Source organism: Diaporthe batatas (genome assembly GCF_019321695.1).
Source record: "Diaporthe batatas strain CRI 302-4 chromosome Unknown Contig00011, whole genome shotgun sequence".
NCBI classification, from domain to species: Eukaryota; Fungi; Ascomycota; class Sordariomycetes; order Diaporthales; family Diaporthaceae; genus Diaporthe; species Diaporthe batatas.
In genome coordinates this window covers 342,296-361,441 of record NW_025408558.1, presented here as the reverse complement: position 1 = coordinate 361,441, position 19,146 = coordinate 342,296, and the positions used below count along the sequence as shown (strand labels likewise).

Here is a 19,146-nt window from a genome sequence, read left to right as displayed (position 1 = left end):
GCTTCTTTCTGCGTGGGGTGGCAGTGTAGTAAGTTCTCTTGATAGCCCATTAACGCTCCCGCCAGAGGATCAGACAGGGGGCTCCTTGTGCAACTCAAAGCATCACCACGTTCTTCGTGACGATGACCGTCTTCAACAAACGCATGCTGCACATCATCATCCTCTAGGCTGCGCCAGATAATGCTGTTCATGTATCTCGACCTCCCGTGGCCGACCACGACTTTGCCCCATCTCGAAGTTTCTGGATGCGGGTCAATAAAACGCAGGGAAACTGGCTCCCGTGGCGAACCTCCTCCAGTGGCAGGTGATATTTGGGATTCCTGTGGCAGCAATCCATGCTCGGACAAGATACGCTCGTACTGAGCGAGCTTTTCGTAGACATCACCGCCGCTTGACTGCCTCTTCCGCCGTCGGGGTGGAGGCGCCTGATATACACATTGCAGTTTACGGCTGGCACAGCTGGAACAGATTGGCCTCATTTTGTCGCACTTGACCTTGCGTTTCGCACATGGCTGGCAACTGTATTGCGCAAGCCCATTATCGACTTCAAGAGTGTCTGGAAATGTCTCAGTAAATGTCGGAGCGATCTGCCGTGTGTCTGCTGACGGGTTGGCGTCTTTCTGGACATGTTCAGCGGCCATATTGATGCCTAATAAAGTGATAGAATGCTCATCCGGGGACTGATCCGGGCAGAAAGTCCTCCACCACTTGCTGCCGTTGTCAGGGCGAGGGCGGTTTCGGTGTGTTGGGATCGATTCCGATGATGCTTCGACCGGCGGACTGCTGACATTGAATCAACCAGCCTTGCCCATTTTCGGCTGGTGCGTACGTGATCCTTGTGGTCCAGTCCAACTGAAAATACCTAGATACCTAGGTACCATTTTGGCATTAGACTTATTTAGGAATAGACCTCAAAAAGCTTCGGCTTGAAACACGGACACCTGGGCAACTTCTATGAGACTGTACTACCAAGAAACACGTGAATCGATCAGGAATGATCTTTCTCAGCCCTTGAAAGACACGGAACTAGATTCCAAGTATTCTTGGATAACAAGCACTGGGAGCTGTGCCGGTTTCATCAGCTTTGTGGAGTAAAAAGTCCTCTCCACACGTTTCGCTCGCGGCATATTTTAGTATTCCCTGAGCTCAGCACCGCGAAAACGCTCATCAATTTCGGATTTGCTCGAGATTAACGCTTCAATATATTCAATACCAGATGCCCAGAGTTTTCAAATGAGTAGAGGGACTTCATTGCTCGCTAGGTGGTTTCGTTCTTAATCCGTATTATATATCCCGAAGGTGTACGGTCCCTTCACTCAGTAGTAAACGCTCAAAGACCCAGCGTTTAAGAAATAACAATGCCAATAGCATAATAAGAAGACTCTGCCTGGGCGGATGTACTACTAAATGTTGCCGGCTAGAATGCGCTGGTAGCAGAAGCAAATTGGAAAGTCATTGTGAAGATGCCTGAGTGGAGGAACTTACTGCATTGATCCTGAAAGATACGTTGGATTGTTCCTTCAAGGATACTTGCTGCAATTTCGGCTCAGTAGAGGAGCTTGTAGAGTACAGATAGTCCCATAACTTCGGGTACCTATGCTGGTTCAATGACAAAACACCGTCCGCATCGCACCCGCATCGAAGCGAGATATGTGACAGTTGCTCTCTGGCAGTCGTCCCTCCAGTGGCTGGCTTACCCTACTGTTGCACCCTGAGATCAAAAGGACAGCCGCGATCCGGACACAACTACGACTGACCACAAGGAGAAAACTCAAACATGTCACAGTGCTCAGGGCGCCTCAAAGGTGTTATTTGCAAATTGAGCTGTACGAAAATTTAGTGCGTACATATCCTCTTACAGGTCTCAACCGGCACTTCTCAACGGGCACATTCGTCCGGACGTGCATGAGTGACGGAAATGAGGCATCTCCATTTATTCGCTGACCAGGAACTTTGGACGTTGCCGCGATGGCAAGACGCTGAAAGTAGCCCGTTGCCGGGACCCCGGCGGTTGGGGTTCAGGCCATTGGACCGGACCCAAGCCGGAAGCTCTACAGTGCTGTGGTAATTCGTCGACGAGATTTGACCTGTAGCCATCGTGAAAAGGGGTCAGCCAGGGCAGACTCCTGACCGCATGTGTTTGCTCGTCACCGGGTTGATACCGGCCGGCAGCGCTGGGCTACCATTGACGAAATCACGGCAGGCCAGACATACTACCAGGGAGGCAGAAGAAAAAAAAGCCGTGCTGATCGCCGGTACTAGCCTCAAACGTTAACGCCATGGACTACCCGGCAACAGCCCCGATGAGGGGCGCCGGCGATCGCCTGTGGGGACTCGCACATGTAGGATCCAATGTGGCTTGTAGCTATTGCTTCTTTGATATCTCGGCTCTCGTCGTCCGAGGGTGTGCCAGATCGAAAGAGAATTTGTTAGCCCGTGCACGTTTGAAGCTTCGCAGAAGCGATCATGACACAGCAAATATCGTTGCCTCAACATTGAAGCGCTTACTCTGAATTATGGAGGAGCCTCTCAATTCGCACGGCTCGCGCCCGCCAGACATGTCGCAAGAATCTTGAGCAGCCCCTTACGCAGGGATTCATATTCACTATAGCCCCAAACCCACACAAGTCTCCACCAGTGCAACTCTAAGGTAGGCGGGTATTCGCGCCTTGGGCCTGGCTGCGTGACAATACCTGCGGCTTCCGGCTTCATCCTAAGATAGCAGTCTAGGTCGGTGGCCTATGCTGGGCTTGAGGAAATGACTAAGATGGTGGTCATTCCAACCAAGTCATGTAAAAGATGAGGGTCCTCGGCGACGGAATCCAGATCTGTCGTGCCTTGCGAGGTCAAAGCTCATATATCCACATCTTCAGGCATATATCCCTGCCTGGTCGGTCGACGGCACGGCAGAAGGCCTCAGGTCCCACCACCTGGGCACTTCTGCACTTAACATCAACTTATATAGAAGGTTTCGCTGGAAAAGGGCCAGAGCACAACTTGATTCTTGACTCAATACCGCAATCATTGGCCACAAAATTTGCCGGAACTCGTCACACATTCCGTTTTACAGGGTTGGGAACGTGGCAATCTTGGCGGCGTGACATGCATGAGAGCTTTGACCTCTCAGAGATACACACCTGCCATCCCATACTCATCCCAAGGATCAAGGTTTTGAGATGCTCAAGTGCCGTCTGATGATCGATCCCGAGCTGGCGTTTCTTCTGTTTCCCTTGGTTTTCCGCAAAGGGAAATTCAACTCCGTGGGCGCATCTTTCGGGCGACTCCTCTCGTCTCACCAAAACCCTGCCACGACACATTCCACTCCATTGATGTGTGCGGCGGAGCTGAGGCCAACTCAAGCCTGGATTTTTCTTGTGATCATCAGGGGCCCGTGTGGAAATCTCCAGTGTGATCCACCGGCCCACACCCACAATCCAGCCCGGAAGCTATGTCTCATGCAGCATCACAAAAAGCCACGCTCCCCGGACTTGACTACGGCAGTTTGGCCTTGGCGTCTAGACTCGACGCAAACCACTACCGATCACCGCTGGCTCCAGTCTGACAGGCCACTCACTAAAAAGCACTTGCCGGCGATCCACGATCCACGTCCAACAATCGGCACCCAATTGCACATCTTCACCGAGAAGAAAGAGTAATGATACGATAATGGCGCTCATGACCGACTTGATCGGTTCCAAAGACAATCTCCACGAGGAACCGGAATTTCTCAACCACACTCAGAATATCCTCGGGGTCGTAATAAGCTTCATGGTACGCGCAATCGGGTGATGCATAAATCGCCTCGTACTGGTACTTGCTCGAAACGCCGTCCTTTCGGAAGATCCATCTGACAGATCATCGTTACCACGAACAGATATTGAGTTGGCTATGTGCTCTTCTGCGATTCTATACCCGTTTATTTGTTATCAAGTCGCCGTGGTGGGATGACTTCTTTCTTGTCTTAGCACTTGTGAGTTGAGGTCTGGAGACCTGAAAAAGGAACGTGAACCAACAGTGCGCGACAGGTCATGACAAGCGCCGGCTCCATATCAATATGTCACTCGACTACTACAGGCTTCGGGCAGCACTTTATTCTCCTCGGAGAGCAGCGAATGTCGCAATATCTGAAAGTAAGCGTGCGCCTTTTGTTTTCACTCTTGTAATTCAAGCTAATCAAAGCCGCGGTCAGATCTTCTACATCGCCAATGCCACGTACCCAACGAGTGCAGGCTGTATTAAGCTGGCGCTACTATTTCAGTACCTTCGAATTTATGAGAGAGGATCACGCTTGTGGTATACCACCGTCGCTACCATCATTGTTGTCGCTGCGTGGTCTATAGCATACGGAATCATGGGCTGGGTGCCCACAATACCAATCCGAGCCTACTGGAATTTGGCGATTCCTGCAACACGATATGCCTTCGGTTCTCTCGAAGTGGACGAATTTGTCGCTACTTATACGAGTCTGACTGCAACAAACATGATCCTCGACATGATCATCCTTGCTATTCCTGCACCGTTGCTGCTTTACAACAAGACCCAAAACAGGAGATCACGATGGGCGCTGATCGGCCTCTTCAGCATCGGCAGCTTGTAAGCTGTTCCCTATCCGGTACCAATGTCATCAGCATAGCTGACTTTTTACAGGGCCAGCATCTTTTCCATATGGCGCCTGGCGTCGATTGTCGAAACACGAGCCACTACCACCCCAACGTTCGATCCGACCTGGTACGGCCCAACTCCAATCGTCCTCGCCGCTCTCGAAGTAGATGTAGCTGTGGTTTGCGCTTCACTACCAGTATTTTGGCCCGTGCTCCAGCAAATCGACATGTCAAAGATCCTGGTGACGCACGAAGTCAAAGTGACGCTTGAGCACCGCCGCCTCAGCACAGGCGGCACGGATAACGACCCTGATGACGATGGGATCGAGCTTCAGAGGAGCAAGAGTGGGCTGCAGGCCCAGACTAGCAAGGGGTACTACGAGGATCCATATGTTGCGCAGCAGGTGAATCCCTTCAAGGCGCCCGAGGAGTTTGGATCCAGAGCCGAAATCAACAACAAAAGCACGTCTTACGGTGTCAGGCACACACGGAAGGAGAGTGTGAAGAGCATCTCGAGAGTGACAGCTTCTAGCAGTTTCGCTTAATGTCGCAATACGGACGAATGACAAATTGGAAAGAAAAAATTTCTGCTTCTCATCACGCTGCATATGTCGATGATCCAAGGGGAAGGCCTCAGCCCTGATTGAGTGGGCATTTGTTCACAAATTGTGCGGTGAGGAGTTGAAATACAGAAGAGACGGATGCACCCGTTCGATGAGACCCTCTATGGAGTGTAAAACTGACTGGATGCATCATGAGCGGGGCAAATCTGACTCGGACCGCAACCTGGCGTTGATGTGGCTGCAAGTTGAACAAGTCTGCATTTGTTTTCCTCCTCGAGCTCGTCGATTGTGGCAGCGCTATCCCGTTCGAAGCTAATTCGAGTATTTACCGACATTGCTTGTGGGACTGTCTCCGCCCAAGTACTCATTCTCTCACCGTACGCCACAGCCAGTGCCCGTCACTGTGCCGGTCACTGCTCGCACGACTCGGACCGGCCAGACCCCAGGACTGACATTTGCCGGTGCTCTTGCTCTATCTAGACCTGCCCAGGTGTGCGCCTCCTCTGTTAGCAAGATTGAAGACTCAACGACGGCCGAGCTTGTTCGGCTAAGCTCTCAAATTTGGAAGTCATTTTGACTACAGAAGCATACAACTGGCACAGCCATACCAGGCTCACGAATCACGGCACGGGCATGACCATGTCTATTCACCAAGAAATTGAATATTTCCATATATTCGACTGTAAGCGCAGTCGATGTACGCATAGTCACCTTGGAAGCCATCTTGAAGACACCTTGCTCGAGTTTCAGCATTAGGTTCTGAGCCCCCCCCCATTTGCACCGAGTGGTCTTTCGGTCCTATTCCGACAGTTCAAGTTGTCCTTTGATTCAGCGATCAAAGAAGAAAAAATGGCCCTTCTATTATGGAATAAGACACAAGTATCGCTAATTACCGCCTGAAAGAAACAAATGCAGCAATTTGGGAGGCTGACTCGGAATTCCTTTTGCAACCTAGGTGTTTTTTGAACTTCAGCATGAGGTTTGGTCTGCGATGGAAACAATGGAGCCAATGACATGATGGCGGATAAATTCGAAAAGTTGTCAACTTCCTCGGATATGTCTCGACTCTGCCAGTCTTGAGCGTTTACCACTGTATGAAGGCGACACATACGTTTTATTTGTATGGGGATCAGAAACGAACGAAACCACATGGGGATTAGAAATGAAACCACCCCTTATTACTCTACCAAAATGTTCAGCTGGGCCCTGCATCTCTATGTGGTTAAAGTTTGATGCACAGAGGGATTCAGTCCGTTTTCGTGACAGCGCCCGGACTTGACAAATCTACATCCTTGATTGGTCCCAAGTGATGTTGCACCCTCTATAGAGCCACTTGAGTGAGACCATTGTGGCATAGAAATAGACAGGGTTCAGTCTGCCGTTGCTTATCCAAGTGCTTAGACCTGATGGGTTTTAGTCACGCTACTTAAGTAGCTTCGACCACATTGTATTTTTTATTCAACTATTTATGTGGTTTCGCTTCTATTCCGTATACGTCCGAGGACATACATGGCGCCTTCATACGGTGGTAAGCACTCAAGACCTGGAAAATACCTTAGAGTAGGAGTTACATGTCAAGCGTATGTACAACCGACTTTACGAATTACACATGCAGCCAGACACCCCCTCAAGCTCATTTAATACTAGTAGCTTTGCCGACCGCTGTTCCATTGACCTAGTCCAGTTGGAATCGCCTAGAAAAGATGATGGGTTTCTAGAAAAAAGGAAAAACTTAGACTACTGAGACGGAGCTGTCAACTGCTACGCAACACACGTCCCAGCCAAAAGACCATAATAACCAATTTGACCAATTCAACTTGGTTACCTAGCAGTATATAAGTACGTACCGTCACAACTACTTAGTCCCCTATCCAGTAAGATTTCACGCTTCAGTAAAAGTGCGGTAGAGCTGCTGTTCGAGAACATGACGAGGTAGATTCTTTTGGGCGCTCTCACCAACGTCATCGAAATATTGGGTGTTTGAAAATACCAAATGGAGTGCTTTGGGGCAGTCCGAATAGTTCGGATGAGCTACAGTTGGTTTGTGCCGCAAGTTCCTAGGTTTCAAGGTTCCCAACAAGGATAAGCCGCAACGCAATCCAACATCACCCTATCTCGAAGGTGGAAGGGCCCTTCCCCATGTCCAATGCATAAGCGAATTCATAATTTTGTTTTCATGTACAATGGCAGGGTTGGGATCATGAGATGCCCCGGATCTTGGCTCCCTCGTAAAATTATCGGTGTCCGTGTGGCAATATTTTCCGTCTGTTGGTGTCGAAGTTTCCGGTTTGCTGGGCCCCCAAATTTAGCCTTCCATGGATTTATGAAACCTTATTGATGTCATCCAGCACGATGGCGGGGTCCCCAATTGTTTCCTTACCACAAACAAAGATCAGCACCAGGTATTTAGGTAGGTCCCTTTGGTTTTGAGCCTCAAAACTCGGTACGACTACGTGCTACGCTCTAGATTCCATCGCAGCTAGTTGTTTCTTTGATCGAGGAATTTTACTTAGATGAAAGGAATGATTGAGTACCGATGAAAACCTTGGAAAGCTCGCTGGTCTAGGTTTGAATTGCAGCCTTCTCGGTGTCGGACTGGTGCTCGGCCAATTTGATCAAGACCCTGAAATCAAGAATTTTCCAGTCTGTTGGCTGCCAGTTTCACGCAGTGTCGGAGCATCCCCGGCTAGTATAGCTGCCACCACATATACCGCTTTACGCTCCCGTCAATAGTTCAATAGTAATTTGGGGTCTCGTAATGCCCACCTGCCGGCGAAAGCGAGGCAATGCCTGTTAGTGTGGGGTCCCGGGGCAATGCAATGCTTGGCCGCGGTTGCATCGCCCAGAACCGCAAGGGAATAACCTGATTTACGGCATAGAACATCCAGGTACGATGCCGCGTAGGATCGGACCCTGATCAGGATCCTGTCAGATTCGGCCTTGTTTTCACGATGGGCTTACCCCTATCCGAGCTGCTCGTCCGAGCTCTCGTTGGCCACAAGTAGCAGCGGTTCGGTGCGAACACGACAATTTTGCCTCGACACCAGCAAACTCTGACACGAATATCTCATGCAATATGTCGGCCACCGTGGTGATCAGCGGCGACGAGGAGGCAACTGGGAGTGAAATCATCACAGTCTATCATCGACCATACAAGTGCAGTATTGCGCAGATCACAGAGATCAGTCTGGACAACGAGCAACGAGCCCTGGCGTTTGCGGCCCACCCCCTACGGGAGTCCTACCAAGATACTCGGCTATTGGTTCTCCTGCCAGCGCCAACCGTGGAAGATGAGGTGTGCTGCGAATTTCGCGTTGTTTCTTTAAGGGCGTCCAGCGAAAAGTGCACAACGTCAGAAGCCTCACACTACGAAGCATTATCCTACACCTGGGGGGAGTCCGCGAACAGCCGGTCAATAACGCTCGGTGGGCGGGCGGGTTTCAAGGTCACCGACAATCTTCACGCAGCTCTGGTTCGTCTACGCCGTGCGGACAGGCACAGGATTCTCTGGGTTGATGGGTTATGCATTGACCATGACAACAATGTTGAGCGGAACTGGCAAGTAGCTCTGATTCCCCGAGCCTTGAAGGCTGCCGATTCAGTCATCGTCTGGCTGGGCGACTACGAGTCCCAGTATGAGCCCACGGCAACTCGGGAGTCAGATCGGGAGCAGTGGCTCAGGCAAAGCAGCAGAGCCTTGGGCCACGCTCTACAGGAACCTCTGTGGTCAGAAAGCGCCTGGTCCATGCAGGCAGCTGTACTCGCCACTGTCCCGCCCACATTTCAGTTCGGCTCCGTCACTTGGAGCTGGGAACTTCTGAGACGCGAACTCAACCATTCGCCGAGTTTGAAATTACCAAGCGGCGTTTTGGATAAGCTTCGAAGATTTCGGGAACAATTGTCTGAGTTGGAAGGTTTACGTCGTCAATTTGGGCCTGGAGCATCTGAAAAACACGCGACCACAGCGGGTATGATACATTTCCTCCCAAATCTGGCACGCCGTGAAGCAGCAGACCCCCGCGACATGGTATACTGCCTCCTGGGACTGGTCAAGGAGGGAGAGAGCGCCCTCGTCAGCCCGAGCTACGATGAGCCACCGGCTCAGTGTTTCAGCAAGGCAACCTTCGCGCTTGTTTCGTCCGAGAAGCACCTCGCCTGCATCGGCTTAGCACAGCATGGTGACATGCCTTCATGGGCCATCGACTTCACCCTCTCGGGCTGTGAAGTTGATAATGCTCAGCTGGAGCTGGCAAGAAGCACGCTGTCCAAGATGAGACGTCGGGATGTGTGGGAGGACTACCTCTTCGAGATGCCACCACCACCCTCCCTCAACGAAGATGGCTCCAGGCTTCGACTTTCAAGCTTTCTCCTGGACCGGGTGGCCGACACGACCCCTGTGTCCTGGGCTGCAAGTCAGCGTAGCGCAACATGCCACGAACGCGAGGGTTATCGCTCGTCTCTTCGAGCCCTCTTCTCATCGATGCCAAGAACCCACCCGCGACAAGCTCTGATGCAAGGCGACCGTCCCGTTGCTCTTGAGCCTGGCCTCGAAAGCCCTGACTGGACGAGTCTCAAGTCCATCTTAGGGCACCAGCTACTCGACACCGAGAGACTTGGTCTTCACCTCGCCGGCGCCTGGTACTCAGCGACAGGGCTTGAGAGCCCGTTCCTGACAAGTCTCTGGTGGAAGACTATCCTCGACTACAGCAAGATCATCTCGGACCCCGAGCCGGTGTGGTTCAGGTCATCGTATGGCTTCGTCGGCTACAGTCCCAGGCTTCTTGAGCCCGACGACGTGTTGTGCCTCGTGACTTCTGACACGCACCCGATGATCCTCCGGAAGACTGGAGACGGGTACACTTTTGTCTGCTTTGCTTGGGTTCCTGGCATTATGAACCACGAGATAGATGGCATACTTTACGAAATAGGTGCCACGGATATTGAACTGATATGAGAGCCCCGACTGGTAGTTTCAATGTTCGGGACCCTTGCGGTGACAAGTGTGTGGCCTGACGTCACCACTGTGCCGGGAGCCAGGACGACAGGTTTTATCTTTTGAGCCTGTGGGCTCGACACCATTCAACCCCAGGGCGATGCTATTATTTTCGAGTGGTTTTGAATGTTTCTCAAGTTACCCTTCAGCCCATGTTCATCCCTCACGGGGCTTGCACTTCAACACGCCCAAACGACCCGGATGCTGGCTCGCCGGCTATCGAGCACGACTGCAGCCGGGAGTGGAAAGGCCATGAAGAGAAGCGCCGAAACAAGCTCAGGTTCATTGAAGACGAAAAAGGCACGCGTCAAGTTGCCGGAGTATCACGCAACCCCTTCTGTGAGGACAGAGGATGGCGAAATTGTGTGGCCTGCACCTGAGGAGCAGATTGAGTCAGCCAGAGAGTTTATACGTGAATGGTAGGTGAACAAGATCCCGAAACCCCTCCCAGATTGTTACACCAGACTGAGATAGCAAAAGCGCCGCATCTGGCAGCAAGACCCTGATTGTGCCAGACAAGGATGCCGATGGGCTCAGCTCGGGAGTAATACTCCAGAAGACGCTGGTTCTTCTTGGGCTGGCCCCGGCCAAAATATCGGCACATTTGCTTCAGAAAGGGAGCAGTATTCACGATGACCACGAAAGAGCTTCAATGGCATCTCATGACCCAGAATACATATTCGTACTCGACCAGGGATCACGGAAGTCACCTCCGGTGATAGAAAAGCCGCACAAGGCACTTGTGATTGATCACCATCACGCCCTCGATGACGACTTCCCTGAGGGGTCCCGGCATGTGACTGCCTGTGACAGCCCCCCAGTGGCGACCAGCTCGTTGCTGACCTATCTCATCTGCCGGGACCTCCACGAAGACGTGCAGAAGGAGTGCGACTGGCTCTGCATCATGGGAACGCACGGCGACCTCGGGAACACGCTGAAGTGGGAGCCGCCGTTTCCAGACATGAAGGGCGCCTTCAAGCAGTATACCAAATCGGCCATCAACGAGGCGGTGTCGCTCATCAACGCCCCCCGGCGCACAGCAGCGTTCGGCGTTCCCGCAGCATGGGCTGCTCTGACCGCGGCGCAGTCGCCGTCGGACTTGCTCAAGAACCGAGGGCTCCTCGAGGCCCGGGCGGAGGTGAAGGCCGAGGTTGAGCGATGGGCGCACACGGCGCCCAAGTTCAGCTCGGACGCCAAGGTGGCCGTGTTCAGGATCAGCTCCAGGGCGCAAGTCCACCCCGTGATCGCGACGAGGTGGGCCGGGCACTTGCAGTCGAACAAGCTGGAGGTGGTCATGTGTGCGAACGAAGGGTACCTGCCGGGCATGGTCAATTTCTCGTGTCGGATCCCACGGACAGCCAGGGCAAGAGATCCGCCGGTGAATATCATCGAAGTGCTCAAGGGGATTGTGGATAAGGCGACAGACGAGACCTTGAGGGCGAGGATGGGCGAGTCTTTTGCAAGAGGGCACAAGGAGGCCAGCGGAGGGATAGTTCGCACAGGAGAGTTTGAGGAATTAATGACACTTATGGGAGTTGGGGGGAAGCCGGAAGGAGGCACGCCCAAGAAAGGGGCAGAAGCCAAGCCGGGGAACACTATTACAAATTACTTTGGTAAGCGGTCATGAATATTCTATTTACTTACTAGGTATCCGCGAATTTATATTCCAGGGCTGCAATTGCTACAGACATCTGGAACAAGAAGAATGGGATGGGGGTGGGGGGGATTGATCTCTGAAAACAAAACACATCAACTCTGTGAGAGACTATGCCTTTTGTAACTATTATATTATTCTTTTGTGAATATATGGTGGTGCCATGCAAGAGTGTAGAGTACGTGTGAGCTGGGGGGGGGGGAGGGTGGGAGGAGGAGGGGTGGTAGATTCCGATAAGGGTCCAACCCCCGATGGGAGAGCTTCCGACCTCAGCTTCAAACGGCCTCAAAACTGCGCTGTACAAATCCATCACGATGTCCACATAAAACACCGACCACGCCCTTGCGATGGGGCAACAGCAATTCCTGACCTTCTCTTGACTCACATCCAGTCACGAGTGAGCTCCTGGACCCCTTGGGCCCCAACCTCCGCAATGTCCGCCCGCGCAATGCACATCCGAGCAGCGTCGCGTGCCCTCGCGTCGTCGTCGTCGCCCGCCCGCCGCCCGCCGGCCAGACTCTGCGCGCCAGGCCGTGTTCGAAGCTTCTCCAAGCCTTCCGATGCGGCCCCCGAGGCGGCCCCCGATGCGGCCCACCCGCGCCCTGCCTTCGTGACGCGCCAGCTACAGATCCCCATCGACCCGGCCGTGGCCCGCGAGCCCCCGGGCGAGACCATCCCCGGCTCGCCAATCTCGGTCCTCCGCACCGTCGCCGGCATCCGCCACTGGGCCTCCGCCGCCTGCCGCGACGGCCCGCATGCTGCCCGTGCCCGTGCCCGTGCCGGCGACCAGGGCCTGGCCCTCGTGCCCACCATGGGCGCCCTGCACGAGGGCCACCTCCGCCTGATCCGCGACGCCGTGGGCCGCGGCCACAACAAGATTGTCGTCAGCATCTACGTCAACCCGGCCCAGTTCGGCGTCGCCGAGGACCTCGACAGCTACCCCAAGACCTGGGAGGCCGACTGCGCCGCGCTCAGGGCCCTCCACCAGGAGCTGGGCGCCGCGGGCGGGCCCCTCGAGATGGCCGTCTTCGCGCCCACCACGCGCGAGATGTACCCCTCGGGCTTCCCCGGCCAGGAGCCCGACTCGGACGGGAGCTTCGTGACCATCACGCCCGTGGGCGCGCTCCTCGAGGGCCGCACGCGCCCGACCTTCTTCCGCGGCGTCGCCACCGTGTGCATGAAGCTCTTCAACATCGTGCAGCCCACCCGCGTCTTCTTTGGCCAGAAGGACGTCCAGCAGACCGTCGTCGTCCGCAAGATGGTCCGCGACTTCTGCATGCCGCTCGAGGCCGTCGTCGTGCCCACCGTCCGCGACCAGTCCGACGGCCTCGCCCTGAGCAGCCGCAACGTCTACCTCGGCACCAGGAGGCGCCGCGCCGCCCCCGTCCTGATCCGCGCCCTGAGGGCTGCCGAGCGTGCCTATTGTGTTGACGGCGCCCTCGACGCCGGCGACGTCATCACCGCCGCGCTCAACGTGATCCTCGACACCCTGGAGGAGCAGAAGGACCTGCCGCCCCACGAGGGCGTCATGTTCAAGCTCGACTACATATCACTGGCCGACCCCGACACGATGGAGGAGATCGACCAGATCGACCCCTCCAAGGGTGCCATCCTGAGCGGCGCCGTCAAGATGCTGCCTGTGTTTGAACCACAACAAGGCGAGGACCTAGGCCATAACAATGGGCCGCCAGTGAGGCTGATAGACAACATCATCTTGCCGCCTAAACCTTAGGTCTGCGGGTGGGTCGGGTCGGATGTGCAAGGAATATCGTACAAACAAAATGATACCCATTATGGCAGGGCAACACTGCGCTACTAAAGAAAGAGAGAGAAAAAAAAAGAAAAGAAAAGAAAAGACAACAAGGTTGCGATCATATGTTTCATTGCTTCCCGCGCAGCTCGTGCAGTAGGCTCTCTTCTTACAACATGAACCCCAAACAGAACCCCATCATGGTATTTATCACACATTTCTACAGCCGCGCTCTCTTCTCGAGGCCCCTCCGCCGCCGCTGCTCCCTGACAGTCCTCTTGAGCACCAGAGCGTCCTCGCTGCTCAGTGTAGGGTAGCTGGCCTTCTCCTTACCCTTGCCCTTGCCCTTGCCCCTCCCCTCGGCCCCGCTCACCGCCTCCTCGAACAGCTTGCGCCCGAGCACGTCCGTCAGCCTCACCACCCTCGTGCTCACCGTCGCGCCGTCACGCCTGTTCTTGCCCTCGCGCCTGCTGCTCGCTATCTTCTCGGTGAAGTTCCACAGCCGCGAGCCAATCGCGCTGAGTGCGCCGCTGTCCGGGTCGCGGGCTGGCTGCCACTCGGGCGCCAGGCGCAGCCGCGGTGGGATCTTTGTGTCTCTCGACTTGACGACCTGGATTATACCTTCCTCCTCGAAGCGCGTGTAGGCGTTCTTGAGGGTTTCCTTATTCACGGCTTCAAAGTAGGACAGGTCGCCCTGGTGGTACAGGGTTTTGCCGAGCTAGGTTTCGGGGTCAGAACTGGCTGGCAGACTCGCGTGGGGAGCTAATGACGTGTAAACTTACCAACTGAGCACTGTTTTGTGCCTTCGAAACCTCGATCCATACCTCGCCCTCCTGCCCGACAGGTGGTGTGAGCCCCATTAGTGACACCGCCGCCAGCCAGCTGGCTTCTATAAAGGGCCAGATCAGGAAGCAATAAAAATCATAGTTCTCCCGGCCGACCCTTCTCTCCTGGTCCGATAGCCCTACGGTCGTTACCTGGCCTTGACCGTCCCGTTTGAGAGTCAACACGCCGTCGGCCTCGAGGCCAGCGAGGGTCTTGCTCAGGTTGACCGCCAGCCCTTCGCCCGAGAAGATGAATTCCCCTCTGAAGAGGGAACTGAGGAAAAGGACCTGGTCATGTAGGTCCTTGTATGATATGTCTTGTACGGCCGGCCCGCCGCCCTGCTTGACGCGAGTGTACATGGCTGCCGAGACCAACGCCTCGGTGATGAACAGGTGGATAGTCATATTTCTGTAGAAGCTCAGCTGGAAGCGATCGACGGCGTAATAAGTGGGTTCCGGGAGACCCTCAATGACACCGACGAGGTCTTTGCCGAGGACCTCGAGGCCGCGGTCGATAACCTCGGACAGGGGCGCGTTACCAAAGTGCGCGACGCGCCCTCCCTTGGCGCGGACTCTCTCAATAAGCCATTCGACCCTCCGTACAAGCTCGGTCTTGCCAACACCGCGGCCGCGCAGGGTCAGGAGGACGGTCCCGATGAGGGCGGTAGGCATGACCACGGAGACGCCGTTGATGTCGCCCAAGACGCGATATCCGAGGATGCGCAGGAGCTTCTGGCGGATGCTGGGGTCCAGGTCCACCTTGAGGGACTTGGCGGGGTGGTTCAGCTTGGTGAGCTGTTCGTTGATGAAACCTCGCAGGCTCCAAGGCTCGTGGAAACGCACGTCCACCCTGCCGAGCCTCAGTGAGAGTACGGACCCGCCGCTGCTCAGGAAGTCTGCGAGGTTCTCCTTTTTCTTGGGCACGCCAAGTAACTCTGTGACATAGCCCTCTGTCTCGATGACCTTGTCGTACTGGGTGCTGACCGGGCATATGATGGTGTCCTCGACGCGCCCGGACAACAGGCTGTCGATGATGAAGCCCAATATGCCAAACTTTGGGGACAGCAGCTTGCCAGTCCTCGAGCGCCCACCCTCGATGAAGCACTCAAAGTTGAAGCCGCCCTGCAGCAGAGTGTCGATGTAAGTCTGCACGAGGGTGGTGTACAGGGCATCGTCACCGAATGACCGTCGTATGTAAAAGGCACCAGCATGCTGCAGGAAACTGCCCACGAGGGGGAAGTTGAGGTTGTCGCCGGAAACGACGACTGGGAGGGCAATGCCGAGGCGGTAGCAGATGAGCTGCATGGAGACATAATCGACGTGGGACCGGTGGCAGGGCAGGAAGACGATGCTCTGCCTGTTGGCGGCGGCCTTCTCGGCAACCCTCCGCAGGCGCAGGACCTCCTCGGAGGAGACGTGTATGCCCTGGTGGTATGCCCTGGTCAGGAGCTGGGTGACGAGGTAGTAGGCGCCCCTGATGAAGGTCTTGCTCTCGAACTTGCATATCATCTGGTCGGTCCACTTGTCGGCGACCTCCCTCAGGCCGGTCTCGAGGAAGCTGCGGCGCTGGGCCTTGCGGATCTCGTACTCGCGGCTGTCCCTCGTCCTGTCGCCCAGCAGGCCCTGGCTCTCCTCGACGGCCAGCCTGCGGTCGGCCAGGCTTGAGATGCGGGCGTTGAGCAGGGGCGCAGAGAGGATCGTGTTCTTGATGTTCTCGGAGAAGCCCGAGTAGAAGATGGGCTGGCCGATGACATGGTCGTATGCGCGCCAGCCCGTGCCGGAAACATAGAGCGAGACCTCGCGGAGGAACTGCAGAGGTTCGGAGCGGAAGTGGGCCGTGTGTTTCATGAGGGCCTCTTCCCTCTCGGGGCCGGCGCCGGCGTCGGCATCGACATGGGCATGGGCATCGTGGGCAGCGTGGGGGGGCTCGACATAGCCCGAGGGCTGGAGGGTGATCTGGTCGCCGAGGATCTGGAGGTCGGGCGCAGAGTCGCGCGAGGCGTCGTCGTCGCCGTTTGCCATGGCGTGGGCGGCTGATTGGTGACAGGCTGGACGTCAATGGCCGTTGTTGTTCCTCTCCAGGAGCAGCAGCAGCAGCAGCTATGGAGGGCCCTGCCGCTGCGCACCGAGCGAGGAATCCGGTGACATGCCTTGCCATGCCTAGGCACTGAGGGACCTCCCGTGTGGGGGTGGCCGCTACTTGCCGAGCTCGCCCCCGCACCCGCGGCTGCTTAGCATGTGAAGAGTCTCTGCTGCTTGGTGCTAGTAAAAGTTGGGGTAAACTGAGCCGCATGCAAGCAAGGGCAAAAAGCTCGATGCAACCACTCAAACCTGCATGCACCATCTCACGCTCGTCCCAACGCTCCACCCACATACAACCAGCCACAACATGACCTCCAAGAGCCAAGCCGTAACCCAGGCGCTCCTCGCCCGCGCCCACTCCCCCACCACGGCCGAGCGCATCTACTCGGACAAGATCCAGCACCGCCCGCTCTTTCTGCGCCCGACCTCCCCTCCGCCTCAGGCCACCGCCCGCCAGGCCCGCCGCAAGGAGCGCGAGCGCAAGGCAAAGGAGCGCAAGAAGGCCCTCAAGCCCAAACCCCTGTCTGCGACCCAGCGGCGCAAGCTCCGCCTCTACGACGTGCCCCGCCACGGCCAGAAATACGCCACCTTCTTGCCCCTCCACCACCTGTGGCTGGGCTATGTGACGGAGCTCCTGGGCAACGAGGTCTACACCGGTGGGCAGGGCGCAGCCTCGAAGCTGAGCTCCGCCGACATGCACGGCGCCGAGGTCGAGGTGGTCCGCAGTGGCTGTGTCGGTCGGGTCGGCATAAAGGGCATCGTCATCAAGGACGCCAGATTCGTCTTCGAGGTCGTCACGCCCAAGAACAAGGTCAAACTAGTCCCAAAGGAAGGGACTCTCTTCCGCGTCGAAATACCACCACCACCGCCGACGACCACTGGCGCCGAGCCCACCGAGGCCGCCGGGGGAGAACAAGCAACCTCCACCAAGAGCTTGGTCTTTGAGATCCACGGTGACCAATTCTCCGTCCCGTCAGCTGAACGCGCAAACAGAAAGTTCAAGCCGCACTTCCTCACCAACGTGTGAGCAAAGGACAAATGTCTTGTTAGCCGAAACCAAAGGCTTGTCATGGGACAGACTTGTTGGGAGGGGGGGGGCTTCGCACTCTTCCAGCCGTGCTGATAGACACTAGGTGGGGTTGATGATGCCACCAGCAGTGATGCGAACCGACTGGCGGTTGTGGGCGTATGATTCGTCCGCCCTTGCCCTACAATTCTCCGAGTAGAGAGGCTTCCTTGGGGAAGAACGGCAAAGCCTTTGGACCACTCGGAACCACTACGAGCGTATCATGCTCACAGCAGGGATCAGCAGCATGCTCTCAGAGATTTGCCGTTTAGGTGGCTTCAGGGTCCGAATCACGGCGATGAGAAAAGTCCTTACAGCTCTCTCCGCAACCCGACGAGTCCGTCGAAATGATCATCTGCCCTGGCGACGGGTAGATTGTATCTAGAGAGGACACCCAGAATGAAAGAGTCTCGTGTATGCTGAGAGGTCCAAACCCTCTGGTCACCACAGGGAACATTACAGGCCGTGAGCAGCAGCTAGACGGGGGTGCACACAAACTTATAAGGGGTTAGGTACCCACCCAAGGAGTTGTAGTACTGTGGCCAGAGGAAAGAGTGGGATAGGAATGCACAGATGGCTTAGACTCCAACGTGTGGATAATTGAGCGCTGCGGCTCATGGAATGATCAGGCAAATGCCGTTATCCACCAAACTACGACAGCTGCACCTAATAGGTAGCACTATATAATGTTGGCATTAAAACGGTATTTTTACGAGCTCGAGCTGTAAACGCGGGCGTGGTGGGCCTTGAGCCAATTCATGTTGCCCCTTGATGCCCTGTCAGACGGATTCGTCGAATGCATATGTACTGCGCGACGGACGCATGGGCCAAAAAGACCACAATTCCAAGTTCGCCAGACTTAAAATCCAGCACTTACGAACCCCGAGTCGTACCCTCTCACCCCGGCGATCCGCTCTGTTACAGCATCACGGGTGACGGTTACTGCACATGTCCACAAACTCGATACATACATTGTATCCACGTGATGTGTAGTTGGTTGGTTATTTCATAGATAGTGAACTAGTAACCAGGGGGGAAAGGACCAGTTGACACCAGTTGCGGACAGTGGGGAAAAGAAGTCTGGGCCGTGGATACAGGCCGCATCCAGATGTCTCTTTGACCTACGACGTCATGGCATGTACACCATATGTGGAATCACAGTTCCTTGCCACTCAAGTACATACCTATGTATGTATTCAGGCCCCCGTTGGTGGCTTGTGTCACTGAGGCGCTGGGAGTATTGTTGTGGAAGAGGGAAGTACCTGCATGATCAAGGACCAACTCGCGGTTGGCGAAGGCCCGCACCCCTCGGGTTGGCTTGCAGAAAAGGCCAAATTGTCTGCATATTAAAAAACATAAAAACATACCAAATTCAATCAAGATACTAGCAGTTACTTGAATGATGCCCAGCCTAGGGAGGTGGGTGCTTTTCAATATTAGCGTTTCCACGGGTGGTTTCGTTTTTAATCCCCATACATGTAAAATGTACGTGGCGCCTTCATACAGTAGTAAACGCTCAAGACCCAGCGTTTGAAGAAATACAGTGCCAATATGGAAAGAGAATAGCGTTTCCACAGTTTGATTCCTAGGTCTAGATACATACACAGTAAGTT

General features: G+C 55.1%; 6 protein-coding genes across 6 annotated transcripts; 5 read left to right on the top strand and 1 right to left on the bottom strand.

The window, feature by feature from the left end:
• Window positions 1–4,480: 4,480 nt before the first annotated feature.
• Window positions 4,481–5,146, top strand: KVR01_009425 (uncharacterized protein; the record flags this gene model as incomplete). Its single annotated transcript, XM_044782286.1, has 3 exons — window positions 4,481–4,593; window positions 4,648–4,733; window positions 4,767–5,146. The coding sequence occupies 3 exons, from the start codon at window positions 4,481–4,483 to the stop codon at window positions 5,144–5,146; spliced, it is 579 nt and encodes a 192-aa protein (XP_044641927.1).
• A 3,094-nt stretch (window positions 5,147–8,240) lies between these two features.
• KVR01_009076 (uncharacterized protein) lies at window positions 8,241–10,118 on the top strand (the record flags this gene model as incomplete). Its single annotated transcript, XM_044786979.1, has 2 exons — window positions 8,241–9,009; window positions 9,130–10,118. The coding sequence occupies 2 exons, from the start codon at window positions 8,241–8,243 to the stop codon at window positions 10,116–10,118; spliced, it is 1,758 nt and encodes a 585-aa protein (XP_044641578.1).
• Window positions 10,119–10,283: 165 nt separating this feature from the next.
• KVR01_008958 (uncharacterized protein) lies at window positions 10,284–11,784 on the top strand (the record flags this gene model as incomplete). The annotated part of the gene is made up of 2 exons (XM_044783099.1): window positions 10,284–10,576; window positions 10,638–11,784. 2 exons carry the CDS (start codon window positions 10,284–10,286, stop codon window positions 11,782–11,784), a joined length of 1,440 nt encoding a protein of 479 aa, XP_044641460.1.
• A 460-nt stretch (window positions 11,785–12,244) lies between these two features.
• Window positions 12,245–13,543, top strand: KVR01_009422 (pantoate--beta-alanine ligase PAN6; the record flags this gene model as incomplete). Its single annotated transcript, XM_044791419.1, has 1 exon — window positions 12,245–13,543. One exon carries the CDS (start codon window positions 12,245–12,247, stop codon window positions 13,541–13,543), a length of 1,299 nt encoding a protein of 432 aa, XP_044641924.1.
• A 238-nt stretch (window positions 13,544–13,781) lies between these two features.
• KVR01_009215 (uncharacterized protein) lies at window positions 13,782–16,407 on the bottom strand (the record flags this gene model as incomplete). The annotated part of the gene is made up of 2 exons (XM_044783313.1): window positions 13,782–14,279; window positions 14,344–16,407. The coding sequence occupies 2 exons, from the start codon at window positions 16,405–16,407 to the stop codon at window positions 13,782–13,784; spliced, it is 2,562 nt and encodes an 853-aa protein (XP_044641717.1).
• Window positions 16,408–16,720: 313 nt separating this feature from the next.
• Window positions 16,721–17,494, top strand: KVR01_009135 (RNase P/RNase MRP complex subunit; the record flags this gene model as incomplete). The annotated part of the gene is made up of 1 exon (XM_044785023.1): window positions 16,721–17,494. One exon carries the CDS (start codon window positions 16,721–16,723, stop codon window positions 17,492–17,494), a length of 774 nt encoding a protein of 257 aa, XP_044641637.1.
• Window positions 17,495–19,146: the final 1,652 nt, after the last annotated feature.